This window comes from Chelonia mydas, chromosome 21 (genome assembly GCF_015237465.2).
Source record: "Chelonia mydas isolate rCheMyd1 chromosome 21, rCheMyd1.pri.v2, whole genome shotgun sequence".
Classification (NCBI taxonomy): domain Eukaryota; kingdom Metazoa; phylum Chordata; order Testudines; family Cheloniidae; genus Chelonia; species Chelonia mydas.
The window spans coordinates 16,866,420-16,880,359 of record NC_051261.2 but is presented as its reverse complement, the minus strand read 5'-3'; the positions used below and the strand labels follow the sequence as shown (position 1 = coordinate 16,880,359).

Here is a 13,940-nt window from a genome sequence, read left to right as displayed (position 1 = left end):
ACTGGCCTGATTCCCCTCACACTCATCCCCGTGGAAATCAGGAGTAACCCCACTGGGCCTGGTCCCCACAATGCTCTCCCTCATGTAAATCAGCAGTGACTCCCTGGAGTTCAAACCCCTCACTGAGCAGCATGGAGCACCATGAAGGTCCAAGCTGCTCGCTCCTGCCCTGCTGTCCCCACACGCACCTGCCCTTTGCCCCATGTTCCCAGCACTCACGTCAGCGGCTTCTCCAGGCGGCTTCCTGCTGAGCCAACGATCTCCCCCAGTGTGCAGAACGCCTGGCCCAGGAAATCCTGGCGGGGCAAAGGACCATGATGAGCACCAAGAATCCGGATTCTCCGCTCAAACCCCTCAACACATCGGCCCTGCTGGTGGCCTTCGCTGGAGCAGGGCAAACCAATCAGTTTTCGTGAGAACGGGTCCTCACGGGGCAACAGCACCTTTGCACCAAGCGGGGGTGTTGCGGGAAGAATTCCGGTCTGGGACAGATGGGGAAATGTTTGTGCATTTGGCGCCTGGGAAACTGGCTCTTTGCAGGGCAAAACTTTGCAATGCAAAAGGTGATTAATCTGCGGGGGAGGGGGGATCACCTTGGGTTTCCATGGGAGACAGCAGGAAGTGCGAGGAGGGAACACAGGAAATCCCTCCCCCCAGGATGGTCACAGCACCTCGTGCCCCACCACGAGGGAGCCTGTGTCACAAAGCTCTGCGACTGGGATTTCCCGTTCATGCTACTAGCAGAAGGCCATCCGAATCCCACTGGCAGCCTGGGGTCTCACTGTAAACGTACTGATGAGATGGGCCTGAATCCAGATTCATGGACTCCTGGCTCCCCTGCTGGCCCCTGCTACCATGACGGGCTGCAGCCACACCCTGGCTCTGGGTCTCCCAACCGTGAGCACATCTGACAATGACACGGGCACACAGAACAATCCCTGCCCCAGGTGGGCAGGGCCCTGGGAAGCTGGCGATGTAGCCTGGCATGGGCTGACTATTCCCCATGGAGAGCCATCTCCACCCTCAGGCTCTAGGCACCTGCTCAGCCAAGGCGGCCCCCCTCGGCCCCAGGAATCCCCAGATGGAGTAACAGGGAGGTTCGGTCTCCAAGGCCCAGTCAACCTCAGACTGCCAGTAAGGGGGGCAAGTGGCATGGTGGTGAGGCAGCTGCCTGGTACCTGGCCAGAGACCCTCAAACTCACTCACATAGGGGCCACTGGGTGTCTGCCAGCCGTGAGGCCAGGCATCACCACGCCACTGGCAGTCCTGGCACCAGGCCTCCTTGCCAAACCCTGGTGCCCGGGTCCCCGCTGGGGCACTAGGCTGGAGTGTGCAGGGCAGGAGGGGTGAGAGCAGCTCTCATGGCGGGGCAGGCGGCAGGGAACATGCTCTTACTCACATGCTTTGAGAGGTCGGGGCTTTTGGAATCCACGTCGTACCTGCGGGGGCGGGAGGAGAAAGCACATGATGCGTGGCCATAGCACCCCCCCTCCAGCAGGACCTGGCACTCCCCATCACCACCAGGCAGCTGCTCCTAGGGCAGCGCACGGCCTCCTGCTTGAGGGCAGGGCCTTGAACCCGGGTCTCCCACGTCCCATGGGAACGCCCTGGCCCCAAGCTATGGGCTAGGCTGGGGAGTCGCTTTCCAGTGTCTGGGGCTGGGAGATCTGACCGTGATATGCACAGTATGTCCCCCCACCCCCCCCCCCCCCCCCCCCCCCCGGCATGCACCAGGCCAGCGCACCACTGAGATGTCACACAGGCCGTCATGACAGGCTCTCACTGAATGTTGATGGGATTTGAGCACACGAGCAAAGCCCCAGCCAGGGTCACTCGCTGTGCCCATGTGTGGCTGTTATTGTAGGGTCTTCCCTGAGCCGCAGCGTTTGCCATTTTCCCCTCAGAGCCTCTCCCCCACCCCGCTCTGCAGGGCTGGGGCCCCGGCACTCACAGGTCGAAGCGCAGGCTCTGTTTCTCTTCGAAGAAGTAGTCGAGGATGAACTTGCGCACGAAGTCGGGGTTCAGGGTGTTGTCGATGACCTCGGTCCTGCCAAACTGCAGGACGAGAGGGACGCCAGTGAGCCGGGGCGTCATCCTTGGGGCTACAGGACATGGTCCAGGAGCACTTGGGGAGCAGAGTCTGGGACCCCAGTTCAATGGGGACAGTTAGACTAGGCCTGAGATCGAGCGAGCTGGCAGCTGCCCACCCCTCTGACCTTTCCCGGGCCGGGAGATGGGGAGGGAGGAACAGAGCCTGGGGGAAGAGACACTCATTGAGGGGGTAGATGCCTCGTGGTGTCTCCAGCTGCTAATTTCTGGCTCATGCCACAATGACCCTGGCGCAGGCAGCTGCCCTGGTACAGAGCTCATGCAGGGAGAGTTCAGGAGGCTCTGTGATTAAGCCCCAAGGCACATCAATTAAGCAGCTGTTAATTATATGTCATGTGTCCCCCTGAGCACAGAATAGCTGGGTGGACTCGCACACCTCTCCCGCCAGCTGCAAATTCATGGCTTCTCAGGGCGAGACTGTGACGAAGTGGGACTGTTCTTAATGTTTCGGGGGTGCCTCAGTTTCCCCTATGCAGTTCTTAAGTATCTAGGTGGGGGGATAAGGGTGTATGATCCTTGCAGAGCCCTAGAGGGCAGGTGTGTGCAGAGGTTTGGACACAGAGAATGGCCGACACCCTGTTTCCTGGCAACTGATGGCCTGGGCCCTTCCCCCCTGCAAGGTGAGAGCTAAAGGTTTGAAGAACAAAGGAATCAGGTGACCTCCTGGCCCAGGAAAGGGGAAAGCCCAGAGGAGGAGGGGCTGAAGGGAGTTTCAGTTTGGGGCTGGCTGGAGACATGGAGTGAAGGGCAGACGTGGTTGTCTGGCTCACTGCCCCTCAAAATGGACCCAGCTGAGGGGTCCGGTTCTCTGCACCTACAAGCTCTGTGTTAGACCATGTTCCTGTCGTCTAATAAACCATCATGTGCCAGCAATGCCCCTCTGCCATGTACATTGGTCAAACTGGACAGTCTCTACGTAAAAGAATAAATGGACACAAATCAGATGTCAAGAATTATAACATTCATAAGCCAGTCGGAGAACACTTCAATCTCTCTGGTCACGCAATCAGAGACATGAAGGTCGCTATCTTACAACAAAAAAACTTCAAATCCAGAGTCCAGCGAGAAATTGCTGAATTGGAACCTGGATTTGTGCTGGAAATGGCCCACCTTGATTTTCATGCATGTTGTAAGGAGAGTGGTCACTTTGGACAGGCTATTACCAGCAGGAGAGTGAGTTTGTGTGTGTGGTTTTTGGAGGGGGGGTGAGGGGGTGAGAGAACCTGGATTTCTGCAGGAAATGGCCCACCTTGATTATCATACACATTGTGAAGAGAGTGGTCACTTTGGATGGGCTATTACCAGCAGGAGAGTGAGTTTGGGGGGGGGGGGGGGGGGGGGGAGGCGGAGGGTGAGAAAACCTGGATTTGTGCTGGAAATGGCCCATCTTGATGACCACTTTAGATAAGCTATTACCAGCAGGAGAGTGGGGTGGGAGGAGGTATTGTTTCATGGTGTCTGTGTATATAATAATGATATTCTGCAATTTCCACAGTATGCATCCGATGAAGTGAGCTGTAGCTCACGAAAGCTCATGCTCAAATAAATTGGTTAGTCTCTAAGGTGCCACAAGTTCTCCTTTTCTTTTTTTAATAAACCTTCTGTGTTACTGGCTGGCTGAGAGTCACGTCTGACTGCGGAGTTGGGGGGCAGGACCCTCTGGCTTCCCCAGGAGCCCCGCCTGAGTGGACTCGCTGTGGGAAGCGCACGGAGGGGCAGAGGAGGCTGAATGCTCCGAGGTCAGACCCAGGAAGATGGAAGCTGTGTGAACTTTGTGTTCTGCAGACAGGCTGCTCACAGGAAGGCGACTGCCCCAGAGTCCTGACTGGCTTCATGGGGAGCAGTTCCAGAGCATCACCCAGGGACTCTGTGACAGAGACGAAGCCCAGAACAGGTGTGGGGGGCGTGTGCGCCTGCAGCTAGTACATAGCGGGGTCCTGGCTGTGGGATGGGGGTCTGCACCGGGAGCCATTCCAAAGAGAATCCAGACCCAGAGCCACCAGCAGCGGCGTCAATGAAAGGGAAAATGACACCAGGGGCATGATCCTGGAACTGGCGGAAGATGCTGATGCCCCTCACTCCCGACCTGCAGCCCCCTGCTAGCCCAGCCCTGGGCTCCCCCCACCCCCCAGCTCTGCTGGTGTCCTTCAGTGGGGGTAAGAATTCAAGACCTTCACATTCATGTCATGTGTGATCTAAACTGGAGTTCAGCTCCGCTCTCCAGCGGGCAGATGCCAGCAGCCCAGTGGAACAGGTGGGGAGGACCTCGGGGTGTTCTCAGGCACCCTGGGCATTGTGCCCACCTGTCCCTGTGCATGTGGCAGCGTCCCGAGTGCGGGCCGGGGACGCAGGCGTGTGTGTTCTGGGAGCACACAGAGACGTCCGGGGTGCAGACATTTGCCCGGAGCAGCAGCAGCAGCCTTGCGCCTAGAAGCTGCGACCAGGCTCCCACCGCGCTCGGTGCTGTATGTCCGTCCCCGCCCCGCAGAGCTGGCAGCACAAACAGACAAGACAGCGGGAGGGTGGGAAGGGAAGCAGAGACCCAGAGAGGGAAAATGACTTGACCAAGGTCCCGCAGCTGCTCATTGGCAGAGCCAGGAATGGACACCAGGGTGAAGGGCCTGGTGAAGTCAATGGCAAACCTCTCCTTGATCCAGCAGAGCCAGGATTTCACCCCAGGGCTCTGGGCACCGACCCCGCACCCTCTCACCCAGACCTTGCTGTCTCCTGTCGGGACAGTGGGGCTTCCCCCGGCCCAGCAGCCACGTGAGTTGAGTGGCCAGAGCTGGCCCCTGGGCTTTCCTGTTTGATGCTGCCTATGGCAGGGACATACAAGCCTGCTGAGTGTTTCCCGGCACCCCTGGGGCTGCGGCAGGCACTGGCAAAGGTTACTGGGGTTCCCACCCCTCCTGGTGCTCACAGAGACTGTTTGCTGAGCCCACTCTTTAATCTCCGGAAAGCTCTGGGCTAACAATGCAGTAACCCGCCCTGCTCCACTCCCGTCCCCAGGTAGAGCCGGCACATCGGTCCCCAGCCTGTGGCGGGCGCTGGGACCTCTGAGGCATCTGAACGCGTGACAGCTGCTCCAGCGAACCCCTGATGTACAAACAAGGCGACTCCATCCGCAAATCCCTGGGGCGGGGGTGTGTGTCAAGATGACAATGCAAATGCCCCAATTCCTGAGCACGATACACATGCTGGGCTAAATCCTCAGCTGGTGTAAATTGGCATCACTCCATCACCTTCCATAGCGCTATGTCCATTTACACCAACCAGGGACCTGGGCTATAGATCAGAACCCTCACAGCCCCCCTCCCCTGAGAGTATAGGCAGTTGCGGTATCACTAACCCAGCCTTACTGATGAGGAAACTGAGGCACAGAAAGGAAAATGATTTGTCCAGGGTCACCCAGTGAGTTGGGGGCAGGGTGGGGAAAGGACCTGGGGGTGTCGAGATCTGGCAGTGATGGGTTGAATAGAAATGCCATAGATAGATAGATAGATAGATAGATAGATAGATAGATAGATATTAAAAACACCGATGAGTATGCAAATAAATTGTGTAAATCTAGCTTCCCCTGTTTTCAAGGTTTCCCTGCTTTCTGCATTTCTCCCCAAGGGATTGATCAGTTTCATACTTTTTCTCTAGTCAGTTTCATTTCCGGCTTCTCCTCCCCTGGTGCAGGAACACTGGGCCAGACCCTCCCCAGGTGCAAATCCCCCTGCATCCCTCCCAGAAAATGCAGCAATGTCGATTTACGCCAGCTGAGGATCGGGTCAGTCTCACTGGCAGGATGCTCACCTGCTGCCCGCCCTCCTGCAGGGGTGAATTCCTCCTTGGCACAGTGGCCCCTGGGGGCTTTCCTGGGTCTTCCAGGCAGGTGTGAATCAAGCCCCTCGAGCGCTGTGACCATCATCCCCCTCAGTGGAAATAGAGCTATCGCAGCACTGGGCCCCATTTACACCGATCCTCCGCTCGGGGATCAGTGTCACCTCCCTGGCAGGGTGAGTGGGAGTCAGCCCCAGTTAGCTCCCCCCCGAGTCCCTGCATAGACCAAAAACCACCCCGGCTCCATGAGCTGCATGGGATGGGTGAGGCCAGAGGACAGGAAATAACCGGCATTACTGGGGAGAACTGATAGTTTTATAATGGTGACCCCTGACAATTACCCTCCCAGTGGGCCAGTGATGCTGGTAGCCTCCGACAGGGAATATGAGGCAGAGAAGTGAGTGGCCCACTCAAGAGTCACGTGGGCTCAGGCAACAAGGGGCCAGTCTGCCACTTAGTCTGACCTCATCCAGGGATTCCTGCAGCCAGCCCATAGCGGGCAGGTGAGCGAGCAGCTCCGTGCTGGGGCCAGGGTTAGCTCTCAGGGGCCCAGACCCGTGGCCTCTGCCTGTACACCTGCCACTGCTCTCACTGGCTGGCCAGGGGCCTGAGCCGAGCCCCAGGGAAGTCAGTGGAAAGTCTCCCCCACACAGATCCTCAAAGGTATGTAGGCTCCTAACTTCCACTGAAGTCAATGGGAGTTAGGGGCCCAAGTGCCACCTAGATCCACCGGCTGCTAGATCAAGCCAAGGAGAGGGACCAGCTGACTCGCTGTTAAACAAACAACAGTTTAAACTCCCCCTTGACTGTCCCAGCACCTCCTCCCCTCGGCTGGCACAATCTGCTGCCAATTGGCTGGCTCGTTAAGGCCCCGTTGTCTCCAACAAGGCTCCAAAATTACCTTTCCTCCCTCTGCGACTTGTCACCTGCATGCAGCTGTCGCTTGGCTCAGCTATTGAGGCCACGTCTGCAGGGTTTGCGCTAACTGGGCCGCCAAGCTGCCTGGGACTGCGGGAGCCGAGTCTGGGCTCTGGGCGTGTGGTGGGAACGGAGAGGCAGGCCCCCCACCTGGGGTGGCCCAGCTGTTCCTGGGGCCATTGAGGAGCCGGGGTCTGTGTGTGTGTGTGTGTGTGTGTCAACGTTCGCTTTCCTGAGCTAAGGAGGGTTGGACCAGGCTGGAATGCAGATGGGAGACTTCCCAGGAAGACGCAGGGCTTAGCTACACGAGAGGGGCGCCCCCCCGGCGTAGGCGACCTCTCCCCCCTGAGGGAGCAGCTCGGCCGATGGGAGAATTCTTGCACACCCTGAGCAATGCAGCCAAGCCGACCGAATGCTCTAGCCTCGAGCAGGCCTCAGTGCCTGAGTCTGGGCTGGCCCTTCCCACGCTGCGGCTGAAGGCCTGGTGCCCAGCGTGCCCTGATCTAATCTCGAACGGCCCTGGAATCTTCACAGCTGAGAACGCGATGGGGCCACCTCGGTCTGGTAAAGGGAAGCGCAAGCCTGGATCTAGGGGAGGGTGAGATTTAGCCTCTGCCAAGGAGCCCCTGGGGGTGGCACTACTTTGTGCGGGGGGGGGGGGGGGGAGGGCAGGAGCTGGCCAGCGTCTGCTTTCAGAGGTGCTGAGAACATGCAATTTCCAGTGGAATCAGGGGAGCTCAGCACAGCTGGAATTCTGGCCTCAAGGTGGGGTTGGGTGCCTTGGGAGTCGGTCGGGGGGGGCTCCCAGGGACAGCTCCGCCTCTGCTGGGAGTGCTGCCTAGGTGTCTAGGCGAACCAGCCCGGTAGAGAAACCTGGGAGCCCTGGGAGGGGCCATTCTGGCGTACAGAGGCTGGGGGCGTGGGCAGTGTTGTGGGCAGAGCATGGCCTGGCTGGGCTTTGTGCCAACTCCACCCATCTGACCCCCAGTGCCCCAGCTGGAAAATGGGGGTATTTTCTGTGAAAATTTTTTGAAAGAAATCAGGACATTTTCATTAAAAGCCACATCCTGTCTGGCCCACTTGCGAGCCCACTTGCACACGGAAGCACTGCTTGGGCACACGTGCATACATGCACACAGCCACCTGGCAAACCTTTCGCGGGAAAACCAAGTGTTCTACTCTTAAAAGCCCAGTCTCCAGTCAGCCCATCTTCCCAGCATCCCCTGGCTGGGAGCTACATGGCTATTGCACTCTAGGCCTGCCCACGCCTCGCTAATGCACTCGCCCCAGGCCCAGCTAAAGTGCCTTTTAAGGGCCTGACACTGACATGGTGCAGCTTTGCCAGGCATCCCTCTGGGTGCTGCTGAGCCTTGGGACCCTGCTAGCCCCACCTGGCGAGCTGAGGGGGAGTGGGACCGAACGGGCACAGACTCCTTCCGGCCCAAGCAGAAGGACTGGGGCATGAAGGGCCCGATCCAGCCCCTGGCCATGCAGCTGCAGCTCCCCTTGCCTTCCCCTGGAGCTGCACGCACGTCTCTGAGCCCTGCATTGCACTGTGCCCACCCAGTCCGTTCGCACCATGGAGGCAGCATTGTCTAGTGGTTATAGCACCAGACTGCATGTCAAGAGATTTGGCTCCATTCCCAGATTCCTCACTGACTGGCTGTGTGAGCTTGCCCCACTCGGTGCCTTAGTTTCCCCATCTCTACTAGCCCATCCATGAGTTCAGCCCCCCAACTCCTCCAGGAGAAACTGCTCTGAACAGGCAAAGCCCCGTGTAACTTCAATAGAAATATAAATGGCTCTTGCTCCAGGAGCAGAGATCCAGGGCACTGGCGGGGCGGGGGGGAGGAGTGAGGAAAATACTTTGGCATCATTGCCATGGGGCACACATAGCCTGGCCAGCACTGCCCAAGGTAGATGGCGCCCGCCCCAGTGCTGGCCTGCCGGGGATTGACCCTGGGGCCATGTGAGGTGCAGAACTGGGCCCCCCCCGGCCACCGTGAGCTCAGCAGTGTGTTATCTCTGGAGCTCGGCTGCCAGCACTGGTGTGCCCTGTTTCTAATCACAGCAGCCGCCTTTCCATCACCTTCCGCAGCTGGGGCCACAGGCAAAGGGGGCGTCTCTCTTGCGGGCAAGTGCACGGTTCAGGCTGAAGGGGGAGGGAGCGGGCTGTTCCCACTGCTCCGAGCACGTGTAGCAGACCCTCAGCTGCAGGCTGCCATGTGTCTGCACCCGCCCCGCTGCCATTGTGCTGGGGGCAGAGACACGCCCAAGAAAGCAAAGCCCCCAGCCCAGACAGTCCTAGATCCCAAGGCCAGAAGGCACCACTGTGATCGTCTAGTCTGAGCTCCTGCTTGGCAGAGGCCACAGCCCTGCCGCCAGCAGCTCCAGCATCGAGCCCAGAACTTCTGCTTAAACCAGGGCAAATCCATTTGAAAGAGCTGCCCGATCTCAGGTTTAAGCCCCAGGTGATGGCGAATCCCCCAAGTCCTAGGGCAGCCATTCCAGGGTCATTTCCCATGTGAATTTGTCTGTCTCCAACTTGCAGGCATTGGGCACACACGCGGTGAGTCTTAAGATGTCTGATTTGTTCTCCAGCTCCCGGGGCCATGTTGGGAATTTCCGGTTTCATTTCCAGACAAGGACATTTCCAAAACAGAAAGCAAAAGAGCCCCAGAATGTATCGCTTTTCAAAATCTCCTGACTCTTCCTGAGCGCTGACTCTTGTCCTGCCATTGTCGGCTAGATGAAAGACCCTCTGCTCCGAGGCCTTGTCTCCAGAGGGCACACTGAGTGGCGTGGTGCCAGCGCAGTGAGAACACAACGTAATGGTGTCATTTCCCTGTTCTGGAAGAGTCCGGGCTAGCTATTCCAGGCCACCCTGGGAGCTATTCCAGAACAGGTTACTCCACACTAGCCATGCTGGTCGCTTTCCCCATGTCGACGTGGCCTCGGGAGTCTCCTCCCCACCTAGGTACTCAGAGGCCCTGATCCAGTCTCTGCTCACACCAACCGCCTGGCCAAGCAGGGAGGGCTCCCTTTAGAACTGAACAGGAAGCGAAACCCTTTCTCCAGGGTTTGGGAGCCAACCTATAGATGTGAGTAGCCAATTCCATCCCTGATGCTGAACTTTATAGGGTCTTTCCAAAACCCAGGAGCCGGATCACTTCTCCGCAGGCGTATAAAACGACCTAGAGAACCCTACTGCCATAGGATTTTCCCCTAAGGCCCATGGGCTATTTTAATGCTTCTAGTCTGTACTGAGTTTTATTTGCTCTCTCGAGTGTAACTTACAACAGAGGCAAAAGTGGGAGGGTTTGGTCACAGCTGAATTCCAGCAAGGCCCAATTCTGCGAAGTGCTGAGCTCGATGGATGCTCAGCCCCTCAAGGGTCAGTAGCAGCTTTAATACCTATTTACTGTTTGATGCCTCTTTTTCCCTGAGGGCCACAGGGTAGGCTCCATGGGCAGCTTTGCCTGGGCCTGATCCAAGTCCCACTGGAGCAACGGGGTGCCCATCGGGAGCGGGAGCAGGATGTTTGGGCGAGGAGTCTGAACCCGCTGCAGAGGGAGCGTCCGGCCATCCAGCTGCTGTGACGGATTATTCCGTACCCTTGTACAATTGTAACGCAAGGGCTAGCTCCCATGCTGGTGCTGCTCCCCCCTTATTTGCATAAGGAATTGCTAGCCCGTTAATGACTCATTAGGGACATTGCACACCACACAGCAGCACCAAGGAGCTGGATTGCACAGGAAACCTTAGCACGATCCCGCTTCAATACAGACAGATGCAAAAGGGCTGTGTCTGATCCTGCAGGTGGCCGAGCCCCCTCTGCATTTACTGAGAGCCCTCAGCACCTGGCTATTCCTCACATGCCAACATGACCGGTATCAAGGGCCCGGGTCCTCAAGGGATCCCATTGGAAGTTAGGTGCCTTGGAGGACCTGGGCCAAGGTATCACTTATTTCCTTTCCTATCCAGGAAGAGCTGAACCATTTATACCAGTCTAACCGCATGCACACTAGGGGGCGCTGTGCTGCTGTGACTCAAAGTTCAGCTGACGTGGCCCCCCCTTCGGGGTGGAGGTCTGCGCCCAGTCCACGGGGTGAGACCCCGTCCGACATCCCGCCCTTTGCATCGGTCAGCGGAGCAGCGGGTACCACGCAGGAATCCGTGACACCTCATCATTCCCCTAGGACACGGGGGATTCACAGATCGTGTGACCAGCCCCTCTGACCTCCTGCACCCAGCCCAGAGCCTGCAGCTGAGCCAGAGCAGAGCTTTGAGGAAGAGACACCTGACCTGGATTTAAAAATCTCGCCTGGTGACTCCACCCTGCCCCCATTGGTAAGTTGATCCAACCATTAATCACCCTCACCATCAAAAATGTGCTCCTTATTTCTCGTCAAATGTGTCTAGCTTCGGCTTCCAGCCATCGGATCTCATTAGTCTTTGGCGGGCGAGCTGGTAATCTAATAATGCCAGCGCAGTGCTGGTCCGCTAGTCCTTCACAGGGGTAAACTGTGGCAAAGGGCCTTGACACCAGTGCAAGGCAGAGAGTGATCTAAGAGATTCCCGCCCCAGCTCCAACCATGTGCTGTGAGCACTGATCACTCCTCTCCACGCCTGGCGGGGCAGAGCACAGCGAGAGTCGAGGGACGGGGACAGGTGCCCCACAGTCGTGGCTGGTTGGAAGAACACTGACAGCAGGGTTAGTTCTCAAACCAGCCTGAATGACACTGGAAAGAAAAATTAGATCTTTTCCCCCAGAAAAACAGCCTTTCTCCCAGACAGCTTTGTTAACCCTTGCCTTGGCGCTTTGTTTATTATTCCTCGCGCCTTCTACACAAAGCCCCTGCCCTGGGTTCGAGGGGCAGATTTGAAAAGGCGTTTAGGTACCTAATGAACAGATAGGTGCGCAGTGGGATTGTCAAAATGCCAGGTCACTGACGGAGCATCTGAGCTTGTCTGCTGGCGCCTTGTGAGGAGACTCAGGCAAAAGCAAGGAGCTGGTTTGCTCGAGGCGTCTGCTCCCATTTCATGAAGCCAGGGGGCTGGGCATGGCACATACAGACCCACAGCAGAGAGAACTGTTGACCACCCGGTGGCCTTGGAGGACAAGAAGACAGGCTGGAAATCCAGAGAGGACGCCTCCAACCAGTGGGGCTGCACAGGGCGGAAACTGGAAAATAAAGTGTTTACTCCCCTGTTCCATGTGAGGAAAAGGCAGACAAGGAGCTTTCTCAAGGACAAAATAAGATCTCAGCCATCGACACCCAGGCAGGGCAATGAAAGAGGTAGCACTGTTCGCCCAATGATCAGTGGCAATCTGCCACCCAAAGAGAAAGCACCAGGGATTTCCTGTCAGGAACCCATGGCCACTTAGTACTGCCACAGCACCCAGATTCCCCCTCCCCAAAGAGCACAGGCCCCTCCTACTTAGCCTAAAGGAGAATCATTGTTTCAGTGTAGGGCTTATGACACACAACCAAGAAGAGCTGATTCCACCCACTAGAGGGCAGTGTGTCATCCATACTCTCCAGTTCTTTACACTATTTAAGCTTTGCCGACCCTTGTGTCCCTTGTCCCACCAATAACGTGTATTGAATTGCATCAGGGAAATAAATATACATGTTGCTTGTACACTGTCTCTTCCTCTAGAACTCAGTACAGCCAGGTAATGACTAATTTCATGAGAATGGCTTTTCTTCTTTCACTGCGTTCTCATCACTGTTCTCGCTATCAGCCAAGGAGCCTCGGTATTTATCAGAAATATTTATACTCTCTTGATTGAAGACGCCAAACACAATATCCAATTAAGGCTCATTTTCAGGGAATTGGAAGCACTTGCCAGCCAATTTGAACTTTATCAGCTGACTCATTCTCCAGAGACGTCTGTTCCGCTTTTGGAATGACACAGAGCACCCTCTAGTGGTTACCACTGACGTGAGCCAGCCACTCACCTGAGACCATGGGGTGGCGTTGACCAAGTGCCTGCTTTGCACAGCCAAGGTCATGAGTTTGAGTCCTGGTAAAGGGAGGCAATGAGGGGCAGGGTACAGCCCAAGCAGACAGGAAATGCTGGGCATGTCCCTGCCATGCTGTGTAACCGGGGCACTGCCCCTCGCTATGCTTCAGGCTGTGCAAGGGGAATAATGCCATTACCCACCAGCATGGGGCGCTCTAGGCCTGACGGTGCTAGAGGCATAGCACTCAGAACCAGGACGTACTGGGGTCAGTTCCTTCCGGCTGTCCAGCCGGGCCTCTGGTCTCTTACTGGATCCCTAGGGGCTGGCCTGGGCCGGCTGGCATCGCCTGGGGCTCACAGGAAAGATTCGGCAGCAGGGCTCTTGAAGCTCTTCCTGCAGAGGCTTGGGCCAACAGATGCCACATGCCTCCCCCAGCCCGTAACTGGGGCAATGGCACTGACAACCCCCCACTCAGAAGAGGGGAGTGAGGCTGAATTAGCCCTTGGCAAATGCCTGGCGATTCCCGGCTGGAGGGTGCCCTAGCAATGCAGGTGTCAGCAGAGTCTGATGTGGGGGAAACCCCCTCTGCAGAGGGGCCAGAACAAGGACCACGCACCCATGGGCATAGGTGGAGCTCATATGGGCCTTGTGCTGGCTCTCTGCAGTGCGTAACCTCACCCGGTGATCTGGGGATCTCCTGGCCTTACGACTTCCCAGAGAGGGCAGAGCACACACTGCTCAGATGTTCGCTGTTGGATCCTGTGTTCCAGACATACAGCCCGATGCTCTGCTGGTGTTACGCTGACTTTCACCAGGCGGGGATCTGACCCCACTGGCTCCAACACAGCTCCACCCATTTACCCCCGCTGGGGATCTGGCCCCATTGACGCCAGTGCAGCTCCGGCCGATTCACACTAGCTGGGGAATCTCTTTGTGTTACCCATTATCTGAAACCATTTCCGGCCGAGCCCAGCCCACATGCTGTAATGATCAAAGGCGTCCTCGCGCGGCCACCTGATGTCTGTCGGAACGGTTGCTGCTTCCGCTCGTACCATGTGCGGGGCACGCCGTCGGCTGGGGCCCTGGAGACGCAGCGCTTGTTAATATCCCCAT

At 57.2% G+C, this 13,940-nt stretch overlaps 1 protein-coding gene across 1 annotated transcript in view; it reads right to left on the bottom strand.

Moving 5' to 3' along the window:
* CPNE5 (copine 5) overlaps positions 1–13,940 on the bottom strand; it is a 194,278-nt gene that overhangs the window by 131,584 nt on the left and 48,754 nt on the right. The window contains exons 4-6 of the mRNA XM_037885250.2: positions 1,952–2,055; positions 1,400–1,439; positions 220–296 (exon numbers count right to left, since the gene is read on the bottom strand). Of these exons, the coding sequence (XP_037741178.1) occupies positions 220–296; positions 1,400–1,439; positions 1,952–2,055 (221 nt within the window). The remainder of the gene's footprint in view (positions 1–219; positions 297–1,399; positions 1,440–1,951; positions 2,056–13,940) is intronic.